Source organism: Aythya marila, assembly GCF_965140915.1.
Source record: "Aythya marila genome assembly, chromosome: 31".
NCBI classification, from domain to species: Eukaryota; Metazoa; Chordata; class Aves; order Anseriformes; family Anatidae; genus Aythya; species Aythya marila.
In genome coordinates this window covers 1,537,428-1,554,725 of record NC_139072.1, presented here as the reverse complement: position 1 = coordinate 1,554,725, position 17,298 = coordinate 1,537,428, and the positions used below count along the sequence as shown (strand labels likewise).

General features: G+C 61.2%; 1 protein-coding gene across 1 annotated transcript in view; it reads left to right on the top strand.

Moving 5' to 3' along the window:
* Positions 1 to 259: 259 nt before the first annotated feature.
* Positions 260 to 17,298, top strand: part of RNF40 (ring finger protein 40) — a gene marked incomplete at its 5' end in the record, with an annotated part of 30,031 nt that continues 12,992 nt past the window's right edge. The window contains 10 exons of the mRNA XM_082781538.1: positions 260 to 421; positions 2,527 to 2,671; positions 4,367 to 4,666; positions 7,045 to 7,157; positions 9,600 to 9,746; positions 10,583 to 10,657; positions 11,683 to 11,802; positions 13,278 to 13,457; positions 14,412 to 14,547; positions 16,301 to 16,422. Coding sequence (XP_082637664.1) covers positions 260 to 421; positions 2,527 to 2,671; positions 4,367 to 4,666; positions 7,045 to 7,157; positions 9,600 to 9,746; positions 10,583 to 10,657; positions 11,683 to 11,802; positions 13,278 to 13,457; positions 14,412 to 14,547; positions 16,301 to 16,422 — 1,500 coding nt within the window. The remainder of the gene's footprint in view (positions 422 to 2,526; positions 2,672 to 4,366; positions 4,667 to 7,044; positions 7,158 to 9,599; positions 9,747 to 10,582; positions 10,658 to 11,682; positions 11,803 to 13,277; positions 13,458 to 14,411; positions 14,548 to 16,300; positions 16,423 to 17,298) is intronic.

Below are 17,298 nucleotides of genomic sequence, written 5' to 3'. Positions count from 1 at the left end.
CCAATTTTGCCCTAATCATTAATTAACCTATCCAATTACTAAGTAACTTTCTCCCTAATTAATTACCTAATTAATTCCTTAATTAACTAACCCTCACTTCCCTTTTCCCCTCCCTCCCCACCCCTTTTCCCCTCCCCACCCCCTTTCCCCACCCCACACCCCCCTCCACCCCCTCCCTTACCCCCCTAATACCCCTCCCCGCCCCCTCCCCGCTAATTACCGCGCTAATTACCGCGCTAATTAACCCCCCCAGGAGGAGATGGACCTGAAGGTGCTGCAGTTCAAGAACAAGAAGCTGGCGGAGCGGCTGGAGCAGCGGCAGGCGTGCGAGGACGAGCTGCGGGAGCGCATCGAGAAGCTGGAGAAGCGCCAGGCCACCGACGACGCCACCCTGCTGCTGGTCAACCGCTACTGGGGGCAGGTGGGGGCCCCAAAAAAAGGGGGGTGGGATCCTAAAAAGGGGGCTGGGATCCTAAAAAGGGGGCTGGGATCCCGAAACCGGGGTGTTGGACCCCAAAAGGGGCTCAAGGGGGATGAAAAGGGGCACATAGGGGCCAAAAAGGGGCTTGTGGGGCTCCAAAAGGGGGTGTTGGACCCCAAAAAGGGGGGCTGGGACCCCGAAAAGGGATGTTGGACCCCAAAAAGGGGCTCGGGGGGGCCAAAAAAGGGGGCTGGGATCCCAAAAAAGGCCACCGACGACACCACCCTGCTGCTGGTCAGCCGCTACTGGGGGCAGGTGGGGCCCCAAAAAAGGGGGGTGGGACCCCAAAAAGGGGGCTCACAGGGGATGAAAAGGGAGCTGGGATCCCGAAAAGGGGGTGTTGGAGCCCAAAAAGGGGGGCTGGGATCCTAAAAAAGGGGGCTGGGATCCCGAAACGGGGGTCTAGGGGTCCCAAAAGGGGGTGTTGGACCCCAAAAGGGGGCTGATGGGGGCCAAAAAGGGGCTCAAGGGGGATGAAAAGGGAGCTGGGATCCCGAAAAGGGGGGCTGGGACCCCAAAATGGGGGTGTTGGACCCCAAAAGGGGGCTCACAGGGGCCAAAAAGGGGCTCAAGGGGGATGAAAAGGGAGCTGGGATCCCGAAAAGGGGGTGTTGGACCCCAAAAGGGGGCTCAAGGGGGACGAAAAGGGGCTCACAGGGCCCAGAAAGGGGCGCTGGGATCCCAAAATAGGGGTGTTGGAGCCCAAAAAGGGGGGCTGGGACCCCAAACGGGGGTGTTGGACCCAAAAGGGGGCTCAGGGGGCCCCGAAAGGGGGTGGTGGGCCCCAAAACCGGTCCCACAGAGCCCCAAAAGGGTCTCACAGGCCCTAAAAAGTGAGCGTTGGACCCCAAAAGGGTCTCATGTGGCCCCAAAAGGGTTTTGGGGTCCCTGAATCACCTTGGGATGCCCAGAAAGCCCCGAAACACCCCCAAAAAGCCTCAAAAGCCCTGAAACACCCCAAAAAGCTCCAATAGCCCCAAAACGCCCCAAAAAGCCCCAGTACCCACCAAAACCCCCCAAAACGCCCCAAAAAGCCCCAAAACACCCCAAAAAGCCCCAATACCCACCAACCCCCCCCAAAATGCCCTAAAAAGCCCCAATAGCCCCAAAACACCCCAAAAAGCCTCAATAGCCCCAAAACCCCCCAAAATGCCCTAAAAAGCCCCCAAATGCCTCAATAGCCCCAAAACACCCCAAAAAACCTCAATAGCCCCAAAACACCCCAAATGCCCCCAAAAGCGCCAAAAAAAACCAAAATGCCCCAAAAAGCCCCAATACCCTCCAAAACCCCCCAAAAGCCCTGAAACACCCCAAAAAGCCCCAATAGCCCCAAAACGCCCCAAAAAGCCTCAATAGCCCCCTGAATGCCCTAAAAAGCCCCAAAACACCCCAAAAAAGCCCTGAAACACCACAAAAAGCCTCAATAGCACCAAAACGTCCCCAAAAAGCCCCAATAGCCCCAAAACCCCCTAAAACACCCCAAAAAGCCTCGATAGCCCCAAAACACCCCAAAAAGCCTCAAGAGCCCCAAAACGCCCTAAAACACCCCAAAAAGCCCCAATAGCCCCGAAACGCCCCAAAAAGCCTCAAGAGCCCCAAAACGCCCTAAAAAGCCTCAAAACACCCCAAATGCCCCAAAAAGCCCCAAAACGCCCCAAAACACCCCAAAAAGCCTTAAGAGCCCCAAAACACCCCAAATGCCCCAAAAAGCCCCAAAACGCCCCGAAACACCCCAAAAAGCCCCAATAGCCCCGAAACACCCCAAAACACCCCAAAAAGTCTCAATAGCCCCCAAAACCCCCCTGAATGCCCTAAAAACCCCCAAAACACCCCAAAAAGCCCCCAAAAGCCACCAAAAGACCCCAAAAAGCCCCAATACCCACCAAACCCCCCCCCAAATGCCCTAAAAAGCCCCGAAACGCCCCCAAAAAGCCCCCACCCCTCCCGAAACCGACCCAGCCCCCCCAGAGGGGGTCTCCTCAGATTTTGGGGTGATTTTTGGGGGATTTTGGGGTGCCCTGACCCCCTTTTCCCCCCCCCCCCAGCTGGACGCGGAGGTGCAGGCGCTGCTGCGGCGCTACGAGGCCGACGGCGCCGCCCCCCCCCCGGCGCCCCCCCCGGACCCCCCCGAGCCCCGGCCCGAGGGCACCGAACCCCCCCCGGGGGACAGCGAGGGGGCCGACAGGAGGGGTGAGTTGGGGGGGGGGGGGATTTGGGGGGGTTTTGGGGGGGGTTTGGGGCAATTTGGGGGGGCTTTGGGGGGGTTTGGGGCAATTTGGGGGGGTTTTGGGGGTTCTTGGGGTGGTTTGGGGGGGCTTGGGGGGATTTTGGGGGGGCTTTGGGGTGGTATGGGGCAATTTGGGGGGATTTTGGGGGGGTTGGGGCAATTTGGGGGGGCTTTGGGGTGGTTTGGGGCAATTTGGGGGGGTTTGGGGGTTCTTGGGGTGGTTTGGGGGGGCTTGGGGGGATTTTGGGGGGGCTTTGGGGTGGTATGGGGCAATTTGGGGGGATTTTGGGGGGGTTGGGGCAATTTGGGGGGGCTTTGGGGTGGTTTGGGGCAATTTGGGGGGGGTTTTGGGGGTTCTTGGGGTGGTTTGGGGGGGCTTGGGGGGATTTTGGGGGGGCTTTGGGGTGGTATGGGGCAATATGGGGGGGTTTTGGGGGCAGTTTAGGGGGTTTGGGTTTTTTTTGGGGGGGTTTGGGGGGGTTTTGGGGCAGTTTGGGGGGATTTTGGGGGTAGTTTGGGGGGGCTCTTGGGGGATTTGGGGGGGGTTGGGGCAATTTGGGGGGATTTTGGGAGGGTGTTGGGGCAGTTTGGGGTGGCTTGGGGGGATTTTGGGGGGGCTTTGGGGTGGTATGGGGCAATATGGGGGGGTTTTGGGGGCAGTTTAGGGGGTTTGGGTTTTTTTTGGGGGGGTTTGGGGGGGGTTTTGGGGCAGTTTGGGGGGCTTGGGGGGATTTTGGGGGGGCTTTGGGGTGGTATGGGGCAATATGGGGGGTTTTTGGGGGGGTTGGGGGGGTCTTGGGGCGGTTTGAGGGGGCTTGGGATTTTGGGGGGGTAATGGGGGGCTTTGGGGGGGTCTTGGGGCAGTTTGGGGGGGCTTTGGGGTGGTTTGGGGGGTCTTGAGGGGGATTCGGGGCGATTTTGGGGGGGGTCTTGAGGTGGTTTGGGGGGTCTTGGGGCAATTTGGGGGGTTTGGGGGAGCTTGGGGGGGATTTTGGGGCAGTTTGGGGGGCTTGGGGTGGTTTGGGGGCAGTTTGGGGGGGCAGTTGGGGGGATTTTGTGAGGGTATTGGGGGGTTTTGGGCTGATTTGGGGGATCCTGAGGCAATTTTATGGGGTTTTGGGGGGGTCTTGGAGGGCTTTGGGGCAGTTTGGGGGGGCCGTAAGGTGAATTTGGGGCATTTTGGGGTCACTTCAGCGTCTGGGGGGGACATTTGGGGATTGAGGGGGCTATGAGGGGGTCTTGGGGGGATTTCGGGGGGATTTGGGGGGTTTTGGGGGTGTTAAGTGGGATTGGGGGGGGTCAATGGGATTTGGGGGGGGTTAATGGGATTTGGGGGGTTTAATGGGATTGGGGGGGTTTAATGGGTTTTTGGGGGGGTCATTGGGGTTTTGGGGGGGTCAATGGGATTTGGGGGTCTCAATAGGATTTGGGGGGGGTTAATGGGTTATTGGGGGGGTCATTGGGGTTTTGGGGGGGTCAATGGGTTTTGGGGGGGTCAATGGATTTTGGGGGGCTTAATGGGATTTGGGGGGGCTCAGTAGGATTTGGGGGGGGTCAACGGGTCATTGGGGTTCTAATATCCTTGGGGGGGGGTCCAATAAACCATGGGGGGGCCACCCCTTTACGCCCCCCCCCCCCCCATTTCCCCCCTCTTCCAGAGCCTTGGGGCGCCCCCTCCGCGCCCCCCCCTCCCCCTCCAGCCCCTCCCCCTCCCCCCCCTCCCCCCTCCAGCCTTCCGGGGGGGGTCGGGGGGTCTTCTTCGGGGGGGGGCGCCCCCAAATTGGGGGGGCCGGCGGCCGCCTTCGTGGCGGCGCTGAGCCGCAGCGGCCCCGAGGAGGGGGAGCTGCGCCTGCGCCCCCGCCTCGCCTTCGCCCCCGCCGCCGTCGCCCGCCTGGTGGAGGGGCTGGCGGGGGCCCACCGAAGGACCCAGGAGCTGGGGGCACGGCTGGCAGCCAGGGGTGAGCCCGGGGGGGGGTCCTGGGGGGGTTTGGGGGGGTCCTGAGGGGGTTTGGGGGGGATTTGGGGGGGATTTCGGGGGATTTAGGGGGATTTAGGGGGAGTTGGGGAGGATATGGGAGGCTTTGGGGGGGTTTGGGGGGGATTCAGGGTGGTCCCAGGAGGGAATCAGGGGATTTGGGGGCTCTGGGGGGGTCAGGTAGGAATTGGGGGGGTCCCTGGGGGGCTTTAAGGGGGATTTGGGGGATTTTGGGGGAGTTTAGGGGGATTTCAGGTGAGTTTAGGGGGATTTAGGGGGAATTGGGGGGGATATGGGGGGCTTTAGGGGGGTTTGGGGGGGATTCAGGGTGGTCCCAGGAGGGAATCCGGGGATTTGGGGGCTCTGGGGGGGCTGCTCAGGAATTGGGGGGGTCCCTGGGGGGGTTTAGGGGGTCCCTGAGGGGGTTTGGGGGGGATTTGGGGGGGTTTTGGGGGGTCCTGGGGGGGTTTCGGGGGATGTGGAGGGGCTGGCGGGGGCCCACCGAAGGACCCAGGAGCTGGGGGCACGGCTGGCAGCCAGGGGTGAGCCCGGGGGGGGGTCCTGGGGGGGTCCTGAGGGGATTTGGGGTCATTTCGGGGCCTTTTGGGGAAGGCTGGGGGGTCCTAGGTGGGGTTTGGGGGGTTCTAGGGGGAGTTGAGGGGGGTTTAGGGGTGATTCAGGGTGGTCCCAGGAGGGAATCAGGGGATTTGGGGGGGCTGGGGGGGTCAGTTAGGAATTGGGGGGGTCCCTGGGGGGCTTTAAGGGGGATTTGGGGGATTTTGGGGGGGTTTTGGGGGGTCCTGGGGGGGTTTTGGGGGATGTGGAGGGGCTGGCGGGGGCCCACCGAAGGACCCAGGAGCTGGGGGCACGGCTGGCAGCCAGGGGTGAGCCCGGGGGGGGGTCCTGGGGGGGTTTGGGGGGGTCCTGAGGGGGTTTGGGGGGGATTTGGGGGGGATTTCGGGGGATTTAGGGGGATTTAGGGGGAGTTGGGGAGGATATGGGAGGCTTTGGGGGGGTTTGGGGGGGATTCAGGGTGGTCCCAGGAGGGAATCAGGGGATTTGGGGGCTCTGGGGGGGTCAGGTAGGAATTGGGGGGGTCCCTGGGGGGCTTTAAGGGGGATTTGGGGGATTTTGGGGGAGTTTAGGGGGATTTCAGGTGAGTTTAGGGGGATTTAGGGGGAATTGGGGGGGATATGGGGGGCTTTAGGGGGGTTTGGGGGGGATTCAGGGTGGTCCCAGGAGGGAATCAGGGGATTTGGGGGCTCTGGGGGGGTCAGTTAGGAATTGGGGGGGTCCCTGGGGGGGGTTTAGGGGGTCCCTGAGGGGGTTTGGGGGGGATTTGGGGGGGTTTTGGGGGGTCCTGGGGGGGTTTCGGGGGATGTGGAGGGGCTGACGGGGGCACACCGAAGGACCCAGGAGCTGGGGGCACGGCTGGCAGCCAGGAGTGAGCCCGGGGGGGGGTCCTGGGGGGGTTTGGGGGGGTCCTGAGGGGGTTTGGGGGGGATTTGGGGTCATTTCGGGGCATTTTGGGGAAGGTTGGGGGGTCCTAGGGGGGGTTTGGGGGGTCCTAAGGGGGCTTAGGGGGAGTTGAGGGGGGTTTAGGGGGGATTCAGGGTGGTCCCAGGAGGGAATCAGGGGATTTGGGGGCTCTGGGGGGGTCAGTTAGGATTTGGGGGGGGTCCTTGGGGGGCTTTAAGGGGGATTTCAGGGGATTTTGGGGGGGTTTAGGGGGATTTCAGGTGAGTTTAGGGGGATTTAGGGGGAGTTGGGGGGGATATAGGGGGGCTTGGGGGGGATTCAGGGTGGTCCCAGGAGGGAATCCGGGGATTTGGGGGCTCTGCGGGGGTCAGTTAGGAATTGGGGGGGTCCCTGGGGGGGGTTTAGGGGGTCCCTGAGGGGGTTTCGGGGGGGATTTGGGGGAGTTTAGGGGGATTTCAGGTGAGTTTAGGGGGATTTAGGGGGAGTTGGGGGGGATATGGGGGGCTTTGGGGGGGGTTAGGGGGGATTCAGGGTGGTCCCAGGAGGGAATCAGGGGATTTGGGGGGCCTGGGGGGGGCTGCTGGGGGAGTCCTGGAAGGATTTGGGGGCCTTGGGGGGGTAATTTAGGATTTGAGGGGGGTCCCTGGGGGGCTTTAAGGGGGATTTAGGGGGTCTTGGGGAGGATTTAGGGGGTCCTGGGGGGAGTTTGGGGAGTTTTGGGGGGGATTTAGGGTGATCCCAGGAGGGAATCAGGGGATTTGGGGGCTCTGGGGGGGGGTCAGTTAGGAATTGGGGGTGTCCCTTAGGATCTGGGGGTGTCCCTGGTGGGTTTTGGGGTGATTTGGGGGGGTTTTGGGGTCCCCCAACGGCGCCGTCCCGCAGCGGAGCTGGGGGAGCCGGGCCGGGCGCTGCTGCGGGAGCTGCTCCGGGAGCACCGGCGCCTGCAGGACCTGGTGCTGCAGCTGCAGGAGAAGCACCACCGCGTCTCGCTGGAGGTACTGGGCAAACTGGGAGGCACTGGGAGGCACTGGGGGGGCACTGGGAGGCGCTAGGAGCAGGTTACGAGGCGCTAGGAACAGCTGGGAGGGAACTGGAGGGCGCTGGGAGGGGACTGGTGGGCACTGGGAGGGAATTAGGAGACACTGGGGGGCACTGGGAGGGGACTGGGAACAACTGGGAGGGGACTGGGAGCAACTGGGGGGGCACTGGGAGGCGCTAGGAGCAGAGTACGAGGCACTAGGAACAGCTGGGAGGGAGCTGGAGGGCGCTGGGAGGGAACTGGGGGGCACTGGGAGGGAGTTGGGAGACACTGGGGGGCACTGGGAGGGGACTGGGAAGAACTGGGAGGCACTGGGAACAACTGGGGGGGGACTGGGAGCAACTGGGGAGGCACTGGGAGGCGCTAGGAGCAGAGTACGAGGCGCTAGGAACAGCTGGGAGGGAACTGGAGGGCGCTGGGAGGGGACTGGTGGGCACTGGGAGGGAATTAGGAGACACTGGGGGGCACTGGGAGGGGACTGGGAAGAACTGGGAGGTACTGGGAGCAACTGGGAGGGGACTGGGAGCAACTGGGGGGGCACTGGGAGGCGCTAGGAGCAGAGTACGAGGCACTAGGAACAGCTGGGAGGGAGCTGGAGGGCGCTGGGAGGGAACTGGGGGGCACTGGGAGGGAGTTGGGAGACACTGGGGGGCACTGGGAGGGGACTGGGAAGAACTGGGAGGCACTGGGAACAACTGGGGGGGGACTGGGAGCAACTGGGGAGGCACTGGGAGGCGCTAGGAGCAGAGTACGAGGTGCTAGGAACAGCTGGGAGGGAGCTGGAGGGCGCTGGGAGGGAACTGGGGGGCACTGGGAGGGAGTTGGGAGACACTGGGGGGCACTGGGAGGGGACTGGGAAGAACTGGGAGGTACTGGGAGCAATTGGGAGGGGACTGGGAGCAACTGGGGAGGCACTGGGAGGCGCTAGGAGCAGGTTACGAGGCGCTAGGAACAGCTGGGAGGGAGCTGGAGGGCGCTGGGAGGGAACTGGGGGGCACTGGGAGGGAGTTGGGAGACACTGGGGGGCACTGGGAGGGGACTGGGAAGAACTGGGAGGCACTGGGAACAACTGGGGGGGGACTGGGAGCAACTGGGGAGGCACTGGGAGGCGCTAGGAGCAGAGTACGAGGCGCAAGGAACAGCTGGGAGGGAGCTGGAGGGCGCTGGGAGGGAACTGGGGGGCACTGGGAGGGAGTTGGGAGACACTGGGGGGCACTGGGAGGGGACTGGGAAGAACTGGGAGGTACTGGGAGCAATTGGGAGGGGACTGGGAGCAACTGGGGAGGCACTGGGAGGCGCTAGGAGCAGGTTACGAGGCGCTAGGAACAGCTGGGAGGGAGCTGGAGGGCACTGGGAGGGAACTGGGGAGCACTGGGAGCAACTGGAGGGCACTGGGAGTGGGTTATGAAGCACTGGGAACAACTGGGAGGGGACTGGGAGCAACTGGGGGGGCATTGGGAGGCGCTAGGAGCAGGTTATGAGGTGGTAGGAACAGCTGGGAGGGAGCTGGAGGGCACTGGGAGGGAACTGGGGGCACTGGGAGGGAATTAGGAGACACTGGGAGGGGACTGGGAACAACTGGGAGGCACTGGGAGCAACTGGGGGGGCACTGGGAGAGGACTGGGACTGTGACGCGTCCCAACGGGATGACGTCACCAACGTCCCAGTGGGGTGACGTCATCTCCCAATGGGATGACGTCATCAACATTCTCATGGGATGACATCATCAATCTCCCAATGGGGTGACGTCACCAGTGTCCCCATGGGATGACGTCATCTTCCAATGGAATGACGTCATCAACATCCCCATGGGTTGACGTCATCTTCCAATGGGATGACGTCATCAATGTCCCCATGGGATGACGTCATCAATGTCCCCATGGGTTGACCCAACGGACGTCCCCATGGGATGACGTCATCAATCTCCCAATGGGATGACGTCACCAATGTCCCCATGGGATGACGTCATCTCCCAATGGGATGACGTCATCAACGTCCCCATGGGATGACGTCATCAACGTCCCCATGGGATGACGTCATCAATGTCCCCATGGGATGACGTCATCAATGTCCCCATGGGTTGACCCAACTGACGTCCCCATGGGATGACGTCATCAATCTCCCAATGGGATGACGTCACCAATGTCCCCATGGGATGACGTCATCAATCTCCCAATGGGATGACGTCACCAATGTCCCCATGGGATGACGTCATCAACCTCCCAATGGGATGACGTCATCAACGTCCCCATGGGATGATGTCACCAATGTCCCCATGGGACGACGTCACCTCTTGACGGGTTGACGTCACCTCTTGACGGGATGACGTCACCTCCCGGCGCGGTGACGTCACCTCTTGGCGCGGTGACGTCACCGCCGTCTTGGCCCCGCCCCCCAGCTGGCGGAGCTGCAGGACAAGGCGACGTCGGCCGAGACCAAGGTGCTGGAGATGGGCACCACGGTGGAGGGGCTGCAGTGGGACAGCGCCAAGCTCCGCAAGCGCGAGGGGCGGCTGGACCGGCACCTGGCCGAGGCCCTCGAGCAGGTGACCCCCCCCTCGGGGACCCCCCCGCGTCCCTTTTGGGGTCACTGGGGTCTTGTGACGTCACTTGGGGTCACTTGGGTTCCGTGACGTCACTTGGGGTCGCTCTACGGGACTTGGGTCGCGTCGTGTTCCTTGAGGTCCCCCCATGTCCCTTGGGGTCACTGGGGTCTTGTGACGTCATTTGGGGTCCCTTGGGTCTTGGGATGTCACTTGGGGTCCCCTCATGTCCCTTTTGGGGTCACTTGGGTCTTGTGACGTCACTTGGGGTCACTTGGGTTCCGTGATGTCACTTGGGGTCGCTCTACGGGACTTGGGTCGCGTCGTGTTCCTTGAGGTCCCCCCATGTCCCTTGGGGTCACTGGGGTCTTGTGACGTCATTTGGGGTCCCTTGGGTCTTGGGATGTCACCTGAGGTCCCCCCCATGTCCCTTTTGGGGTCACTTGGGTCTTGTGACGTCACTTGGGTCCCATGATGTCACTTGGGGTCGCTCTACGGGACTTGGGTCGCGTCGTGTTCCTTGAGGTTCTCCCATGTCCCTTGGGGTTATTTGGGTCTTGTGACGTCATTTGGGGTCTCTTGGGTCCTCTGATGTCACTTGAGGTCCCCCCCATGTCCCTTGGGGTCACTTGGGTCTTGTGACGTCACTTGGGTCTCATGATGTCACTTGGGGTCGCTCTACGGGACTTGGGTCGCGTCGTGTTCCTTGAGGTCCTCCCATGTCCCTTGGGGTCACTGGGGTCTTGTGACGTCATTTGGGGTCCCTTGGGTCTTGTGATGTCACTTGGGGTCCCCAGCGTCCCCCCGGTGTCCCCAACGTCCCCTTGTCCCCCCCCCAGCTCACCTCGGGCTCCTACGGCTCCGGCAGCTCCGGGGGCTTCCAGGGGGGACAGATCACGCTCAGCATGCAGAAGGTGAGGGGGGGACGGGGAATTTGGGGGTTTTGGGGGGCCCCGAGGAGCTTTTGGAGGGTTTGGGGTGGATTTGGGGGACCCTGGGGAGCTCGTGGGGGATCTTGGTTGGGTTTTGGGGGCATCTTGAGGGGTTTTGGGGGACCCTGAAGATGTTGGGGGGATTTGGGGGGATCTTGGTTGGGATTTGGGGGGATCTTGGGGGTTTTGGGGGGGATCTTGAGGGGTTTTGGGGGGCCCCGAGGAGCTTTTGGAGGGTTTGGGGTGGATTTGGGGGACCCTGGGGAGCTCGTGGGGGATCTTGGTTGGGTTTTGGGGGCATCTTGAGGGGTTTTGGGGGACCCTGAGGGGCTCTTGGGGGGACCTGAGGGGCTCTTGGGGGGCTTTGGGGGGATCTGGAGGGGTTTTGGGGGGTCCCGAGGAGCTTTTGGAGGGTTTGGGGTGGATTTGGGGGACCCTGGGGAGCTCGTGGGGGATCTTGGTTGGGTTTTGGGGGCATCTTGAGGGGTTTTGGGGGACCCCGAGGGGCTCTTGGGGGGTTTTGGGGGGATCTTGAGGGGTTTTGGGGGACCCTGAAGATGTTGGGGGGATTTGGGGGGCTCTTGGGGGGTTTTGGGGGGATCTTGAGGGGTTTTGGGGGGTCCCGAGGAGCTTTTGGAGGGTTTGGGGTGGATTTGGGGGACCCTGGGGAGCTCGTGGGGGATCTTGGTTGGGTTTTGGGGGCATCTTGAGGGGTTTTGGGGGACCCTGAAGATGTTGGGGGAATTTGGGGGGATCTTGGTTGGGATTTGGGGGGCTCTTGGGGGGTTTTGGGGGGATCTTGAGGGGTTTTGGGGTGCCCCGAGGGGCTTTTGAAGGGTTTGGGGTGAATTCGGGGGGCCCTGAGGACCTCTTGGGGTACCTTGGAGAGCTTTTGGGGTATCTCGAGGGGGTTTGGGGGACCCTGGGCCGGGTTTGGGGCCCCTTTAGGGGTGGGGCTGTTGTGTTTGGGGGGTGACCCCTTGGTTTTGGGGTGTCCCCCCCCCAAGTTTGAGATGCTGAACGCGGAGCTGGAGGGGAACCAGGAGCTGGCCAACAGCCGCATGGCCGAGCTGGAGAAGCTGCAGCAGGAGCTCCAGCAGGCCGTCAGGGGCCACGAGCGCCTCAAGGTGACCCCGGGGGGGCGTTGGGGACATTTGGGGGGGCGTTGGGGTCATTGGGGGGGCGTTGGGGTCATTGGGGGGGCGTTGGGGTCATTGGGGTTACGTGGGATAGCGGGGAGGTGGGAGGGGTTGGAGGGTATCGAGGACGTCGTCAACGTCGGGGTCATCGTCAACGTTGGGGTCAATGTTGACATCGTAAATATTGGGGTCAACGTTGGGGTCGTCAACGTTGGGGGGTCACCGTTGAGGCCAACGTTGGGGACATCGTAAATATTGGGGTCGTCAACGTTGGGGACGTCAGAAACGTTGGGGACATCGTCAACGTTGGGGACATCAACGTTGGGGACATTGTCAATGTTGGGGTCAACGTTGGGGGGTCAACGTTGGGGTCATCAACGTTGGGGTCAACGTTGGGGTTGTCAGCGTTGGGGACATCGTAAATATTGGGGTCATCGTCAACAGTGGGGTCAACGTTGGGGTCATGGTCAACGTTGGGGTCATGGTCAACGTTGGGGTCATGGTCAACGTTGGGGACGTCAGAGTTGGGGTCATCAACGTTAGGGAGTCAACGTTGGGGACATCGTAAATATTGGGGACGTCAGAAACGTTGGGGACATCGTCAACGTTGGGGTCAACGTTGGGGGACATCAACGTTGGGGCCATCAACGTTGGGGTCAACGTTGGGTTTTCAATGTTGGGGACATCGTAAATATTGGGGTCATGGTCAACATTGGGGGGTCAGTGTTGGGGTCATCAACATTGGTGTCAATGTTGGGGGCGTCAACGTTGGGGTTGTCAACGTTGGGGACATCGTCAACGTTGGGGTCGTCAACGTTGGGGTCATGGTCTACGTTGGGGTCATGGTCAACGTTGGGGGGTCAACGTTGGGGTTGTCAACGTTGGGGACATCGTAAATATTGGGGTCATCGTCAACATTGGGGTCAACGTTGGGGTCATGGTCAACGTTGGGGTCATGGTCAACGTTGGGGTCATGGTCAACGTTGGGGACATCGTCAACGTTGGGGGGGTCAACATTGGGGTCATCAACGTTGGGGAGTCAACGTTGGGGTCAATGTCGGGGTCGTCAACGTTGGGGACATCGTCATCGTTGGGTTCGTCAACGTTGGGTTCGTCAACGTTGGGGTCATCAACGTTGGGGACGTCAACGTTGGGGACATCGTCAACGTTGGGGACATCATAAATATCGGGGAAATGATGAACGTTGGGGTGTCGGGGCCCTAAATTTTGGGTCACAAACGTCGGGGTCCCGGTGGCCGTTGGGGACACGGTCAACGTTGGCGATGTGAACGTTGGGGACGCCGTAGATCTTGGGGAAATGGCGAATTTTGGAGGGCGCGCCATGAAGATTGGGCGCGTTGGGGCCGTCGTAGACGTTGGGGACGTGGTGAAGGTCGGCGATGCGAACGCGGGGAGGAGGGGACACCCTGGGGACACGTCCGGGTGTCCCCCCCCGCCCCTAGGTGGCCCTCCACTCGCTGCCGGAGGAGGCGGTGAAGGAGACGCTGGAGTACAAGGTGCTGCAGTCGCAGTTCTCGCTGCTCTACCACGAGAGCCTGCAGGTGAAGACGCAGCTGGACGAGGCCCGCGCCCTGCTCCTGGCCACCAAGAACAGCCACCTGCGCCACATCGAGCACATGGAGGTGAGGGGGCGTCCCCGCGGTGTCCCCATGTGTCCCCAGCGCCGGCCCCGGGTGGCCTTCGGCCTCCTCGGGGCGTCCTCGAGGGCGGGGGTTGGTGCGGTGGCCGACCGTTGGCCAGCCAAGATGGCCGCCTGTGTCATATGGGGAACGTGGGGGTGGTTTTGGTGGCCTCCACGTCCTTCATCGTCCCTCCTCATCCTCCTTGACCTCCGTGTCCTTCCTCCTCCCTCCTCATCCTCCTCGTCCTCCATGTTCCCACGTCCTCCTCATCCTCCACGTCCTCCTTGACCTCCATGTCCACGTGGCCTCCACGTCCTTCCTCCTCCCTCCTCATCCTCCTCGTCCTCCATATTCCTGTGTCCTCCTCATCCTCCTTGACCTCCACGTCCTTCCTCGCCCCTCCTCATCCTCCACGTCCTCCATATTTCCATGTCCTCCGTGTCCTTTCCCGTCCCTCCTCATCCTCCTCATCCTCCATATTCCCATGTCCTCCTTGACCTCCATCTCCACGTGTCCTCCACGTCCTTCCTCATCCCTCCTCATCCTCCTTGTCTTCCATATCCCTATGTCTTCCTTGACCTCCATGTCCCCCACGTGTCCTCCATGTCCTTCCTCATCCCTCCTCATCCCTCCTCATCCTCTATGTCCTCCTCTTCCCTCTGTGTCCTCCACCTTCCCTCCATCCTCCCTATCTTCTGTCCTCCTCATCCTCCACATCCTCTTTGTCTTCCACGTCCTTCCTCATCCCTCCTCATCCTCCTTGTCCTCCATGACCTCCACGTCCTCCATGTCCACGTGTCCTCCACGTCCTTCCTCATCCCTCCTCATCCTCCACCTTCCCTCCATCCTATTTTTTTTGTCCTCCTCATCCTCCACGTCCTCCTCGACCTCCACGTCCCCCATGTGTCCTCCCCATCCTTCCTCCTCCTCCTCCTCCTCCTCCTCCCTTGGCAGAGCGACGAGCTGGGGGTGCAGAAGCGGCTGCGGACGGAGGTGATCCAGCTGGAGGACACGCTGGCCCAGGTGCGCAAGGAGTACGAGATGCTGCGCATCGAGTTCGAGCAGAACCTGGCGGCCAACGAGCAGGCGGGTGAGCCCCTCGGGTCCTTCCTCAGCTCCCCTCCGGGACCCCATGGGGTTGGGGGCCTCTTGGGGTTGGTCTTCGACCTTCTTCGTGGTCCCACCACTTATGGGAACACCCCAAAACGCTCTGGTTCCTCTTAATTTCGTCTTTATGACCCAACCCAACTCCATCAAGGGGTTGGGGACCTCTTGGGGTTGGTCTTCGACCTTCTCCGTGGTCCCACCACCTATGGGAACACCTTGAAACCCTCTGGTTCTTCTTAATTTCCTCTTTATGACCCAACCCAACACCAACATGGAGGTTGGGGGCCTCTTGGGGTTGGTCTTCCACCTTCTTCGTGGTCCTACCACCTATGGGAACACCCCAAGACGCTCTGGTTCCTCTTAATTTCCTTTTTATGACCCAACCCAACTCCAATATGGAGATTGGAGACCTCTTGGGGTTGGTCTTCCATCTTTCCATGGTCCCACCACTTATGGGAACACCTTGAAACCCTCTGGTTCTTCTTAATTTCCTCTTCATGACCCAACCCAACTCCAATATGGAGGTTGGAGACCTCTTGGGGTTGGTCTGCCACCCTCTCCATGGACCCATTGTCTCCATTTCTCCATGGGAACACCCCAAGACGCTCTGGTCCCTCTTAATTTCCTTTTTATGACCCAACTCAATGCCAACGTGGAGTTGGAGACCTCTTGGGGTTGATCCTCCACCCTCAACATGGTCCCACCACCTATGGGAACACCTTGAGATGCTCTGGTTCCTCTCAATTTCCTCTTTATGACCCAACCCAACGCCATCATGGGGTCGGAGACCTCTTGGGGTTGGTCTTCCATCTTTCCATGGTCCCACCACTTATGGGAACACCTTGAAACCCTCTGGTTCTTCTTAATTTCCTCTTCATGACCCAACCCAACTCCAATATGGAGGTTGGAGACCTCTTGGGGTTGGTCTGCCACCCTCTCCATGGACCCATTGTCTCCATTTCTCCATGGGAACACCCCAAGACGCTCTGGTCCCTCTTAATTTCCTTTTTATGACCCAACTCAATGCCAACGTGGGGTTGGAGACCTCTTGGGGTTGATCCTCCACCCTCAACATGGTCCCACCACCTATGGGAACACCTTGAGATGCTCTGGTTCCTCTCAATTTCCTCTTTATGACCCAACCCAACGCCATCATGGGGTTGGAGACCTCTTGGGGTTGGTCTTCCATCTTCTCCATGGTCCTACCACCTATGGGAACACCTTGAAACCCTCTGGTTCTTCTTAATTTCCTCTTTATGACCCAACCCAACTCCAATATGGAGGTTGGGGGCCTCTTGGGGTTGGTCTTCCACCTCCTCCGTGGTCCCACCACTTATGGGAACACCCCGAGATGCTCTGATCCCTCTTAATTTCCTCTTTATGACCCAACCCAACGCCAATATGGAGGTTGGAGACCTCTTTGGGTTGGTTCTCCACCCTCTCCATGAACCCATCGTCTTCATTCCTCCATGGGAACACCCCAACACACTCTGGTCCCTCCTAATTTCCTCTTTATGACCCAACCCAACGCCAATATGGGGTTGGAAGCTTCTTTGGGTTGGTCCTCCACCCCCTCCATGGTCCCACCACCTATGGGAACACCCCAAGACCCTCTGCCCCCTCTTCATCTCCTCTCTCTGACCCCACCCAACACTTGAGGGAGGTGTCGGGGTGGTTTGTGGGGTCCCCCCCACCCCCCCCTAAACCTTTTTTGGGGTCCGTCCATCCCCCCCCAGGCCCCATCAACCGGGAGATGCGGCACCTGATCAGCAGCCTGCAGAACCACAACCACCAGCTGAAGGGCGACGTGCAGCGCTACAAGCGCAAGCTGCGGGAGGTGCAGGCCGAGATCAACAAGGTGGGCGGGGCCTCGAGAGGGCGGGGCCTCGAGGGGAGGGGCCTAAATTGGGCGGGGGCGGCGTGGGTGGGGCTCGGGGCAAGGCGTCACCCCGTCACGGCCACTTTGGTTGAATCGCGGCGTTGCCCCTTTAAGGGGGAAGGGTGGGGCTAGGGGGTGTGGCCAGCGCCTGGGAGGGGCTGGGGGAAGGGGGTGGGGCCTTCAAGGAGCGTTGGTGGGCCCCATTCCATGGTTGGTGGAAGGAGAGCATTGCCCCTTTAAGGGGGAAGGGTGGGGCTGGGGGTGTGGCCAGCGCCTGGGAGGGGATTGGGTGGCTGATGGAAGGGGGCAGGGCCTTCAAGCAGCATTGGTGGGCCCCACCCTATCAGTTGGGGGACAGAGAGCGTTGCCCCTTTAAGGGGGAAGGGTGGGGCTGGGGGGTGTGGTCAACACCTGGGAGGGGCTGGTGGAAGGGGGCGGGGCCTTAAAGCAGCATCGGTGGGCCCCACCCTGTTGGGTGGTGGATGGAGGGCGTTGCCCCTTTAAAAAGGAGGGGGTGGGGCCAGGTTTTTGCAAAGTGGGTGGGGCTTAAAAGGGCAATGCCACAGGAGGGTGGGTGGGCCCCATTGAAGGGGTGGGGGTGGGAGGGGCCTGCTTTAAGGGGGAGGGGCTTTGGGAATGGGTGGGGCCTTAAAAGGGCAATGCTGCTTGTTGCTGGGGTGGGCCCACTTAAAATTTAGGGGCCGCCCCTTTAAGAAGTGGGCGGAGTTTCTCAAAATAGACCCTGAGGGGGGTGGGGGGGGGGGGTCTTAAAAGGGCTCTGCCACAGGGAGCGAGGTGGGCCCCACCGCTGCTTCTTAAAAGGGCTACGCCCCAGCTTTGTGGGCGTGGCTCCCC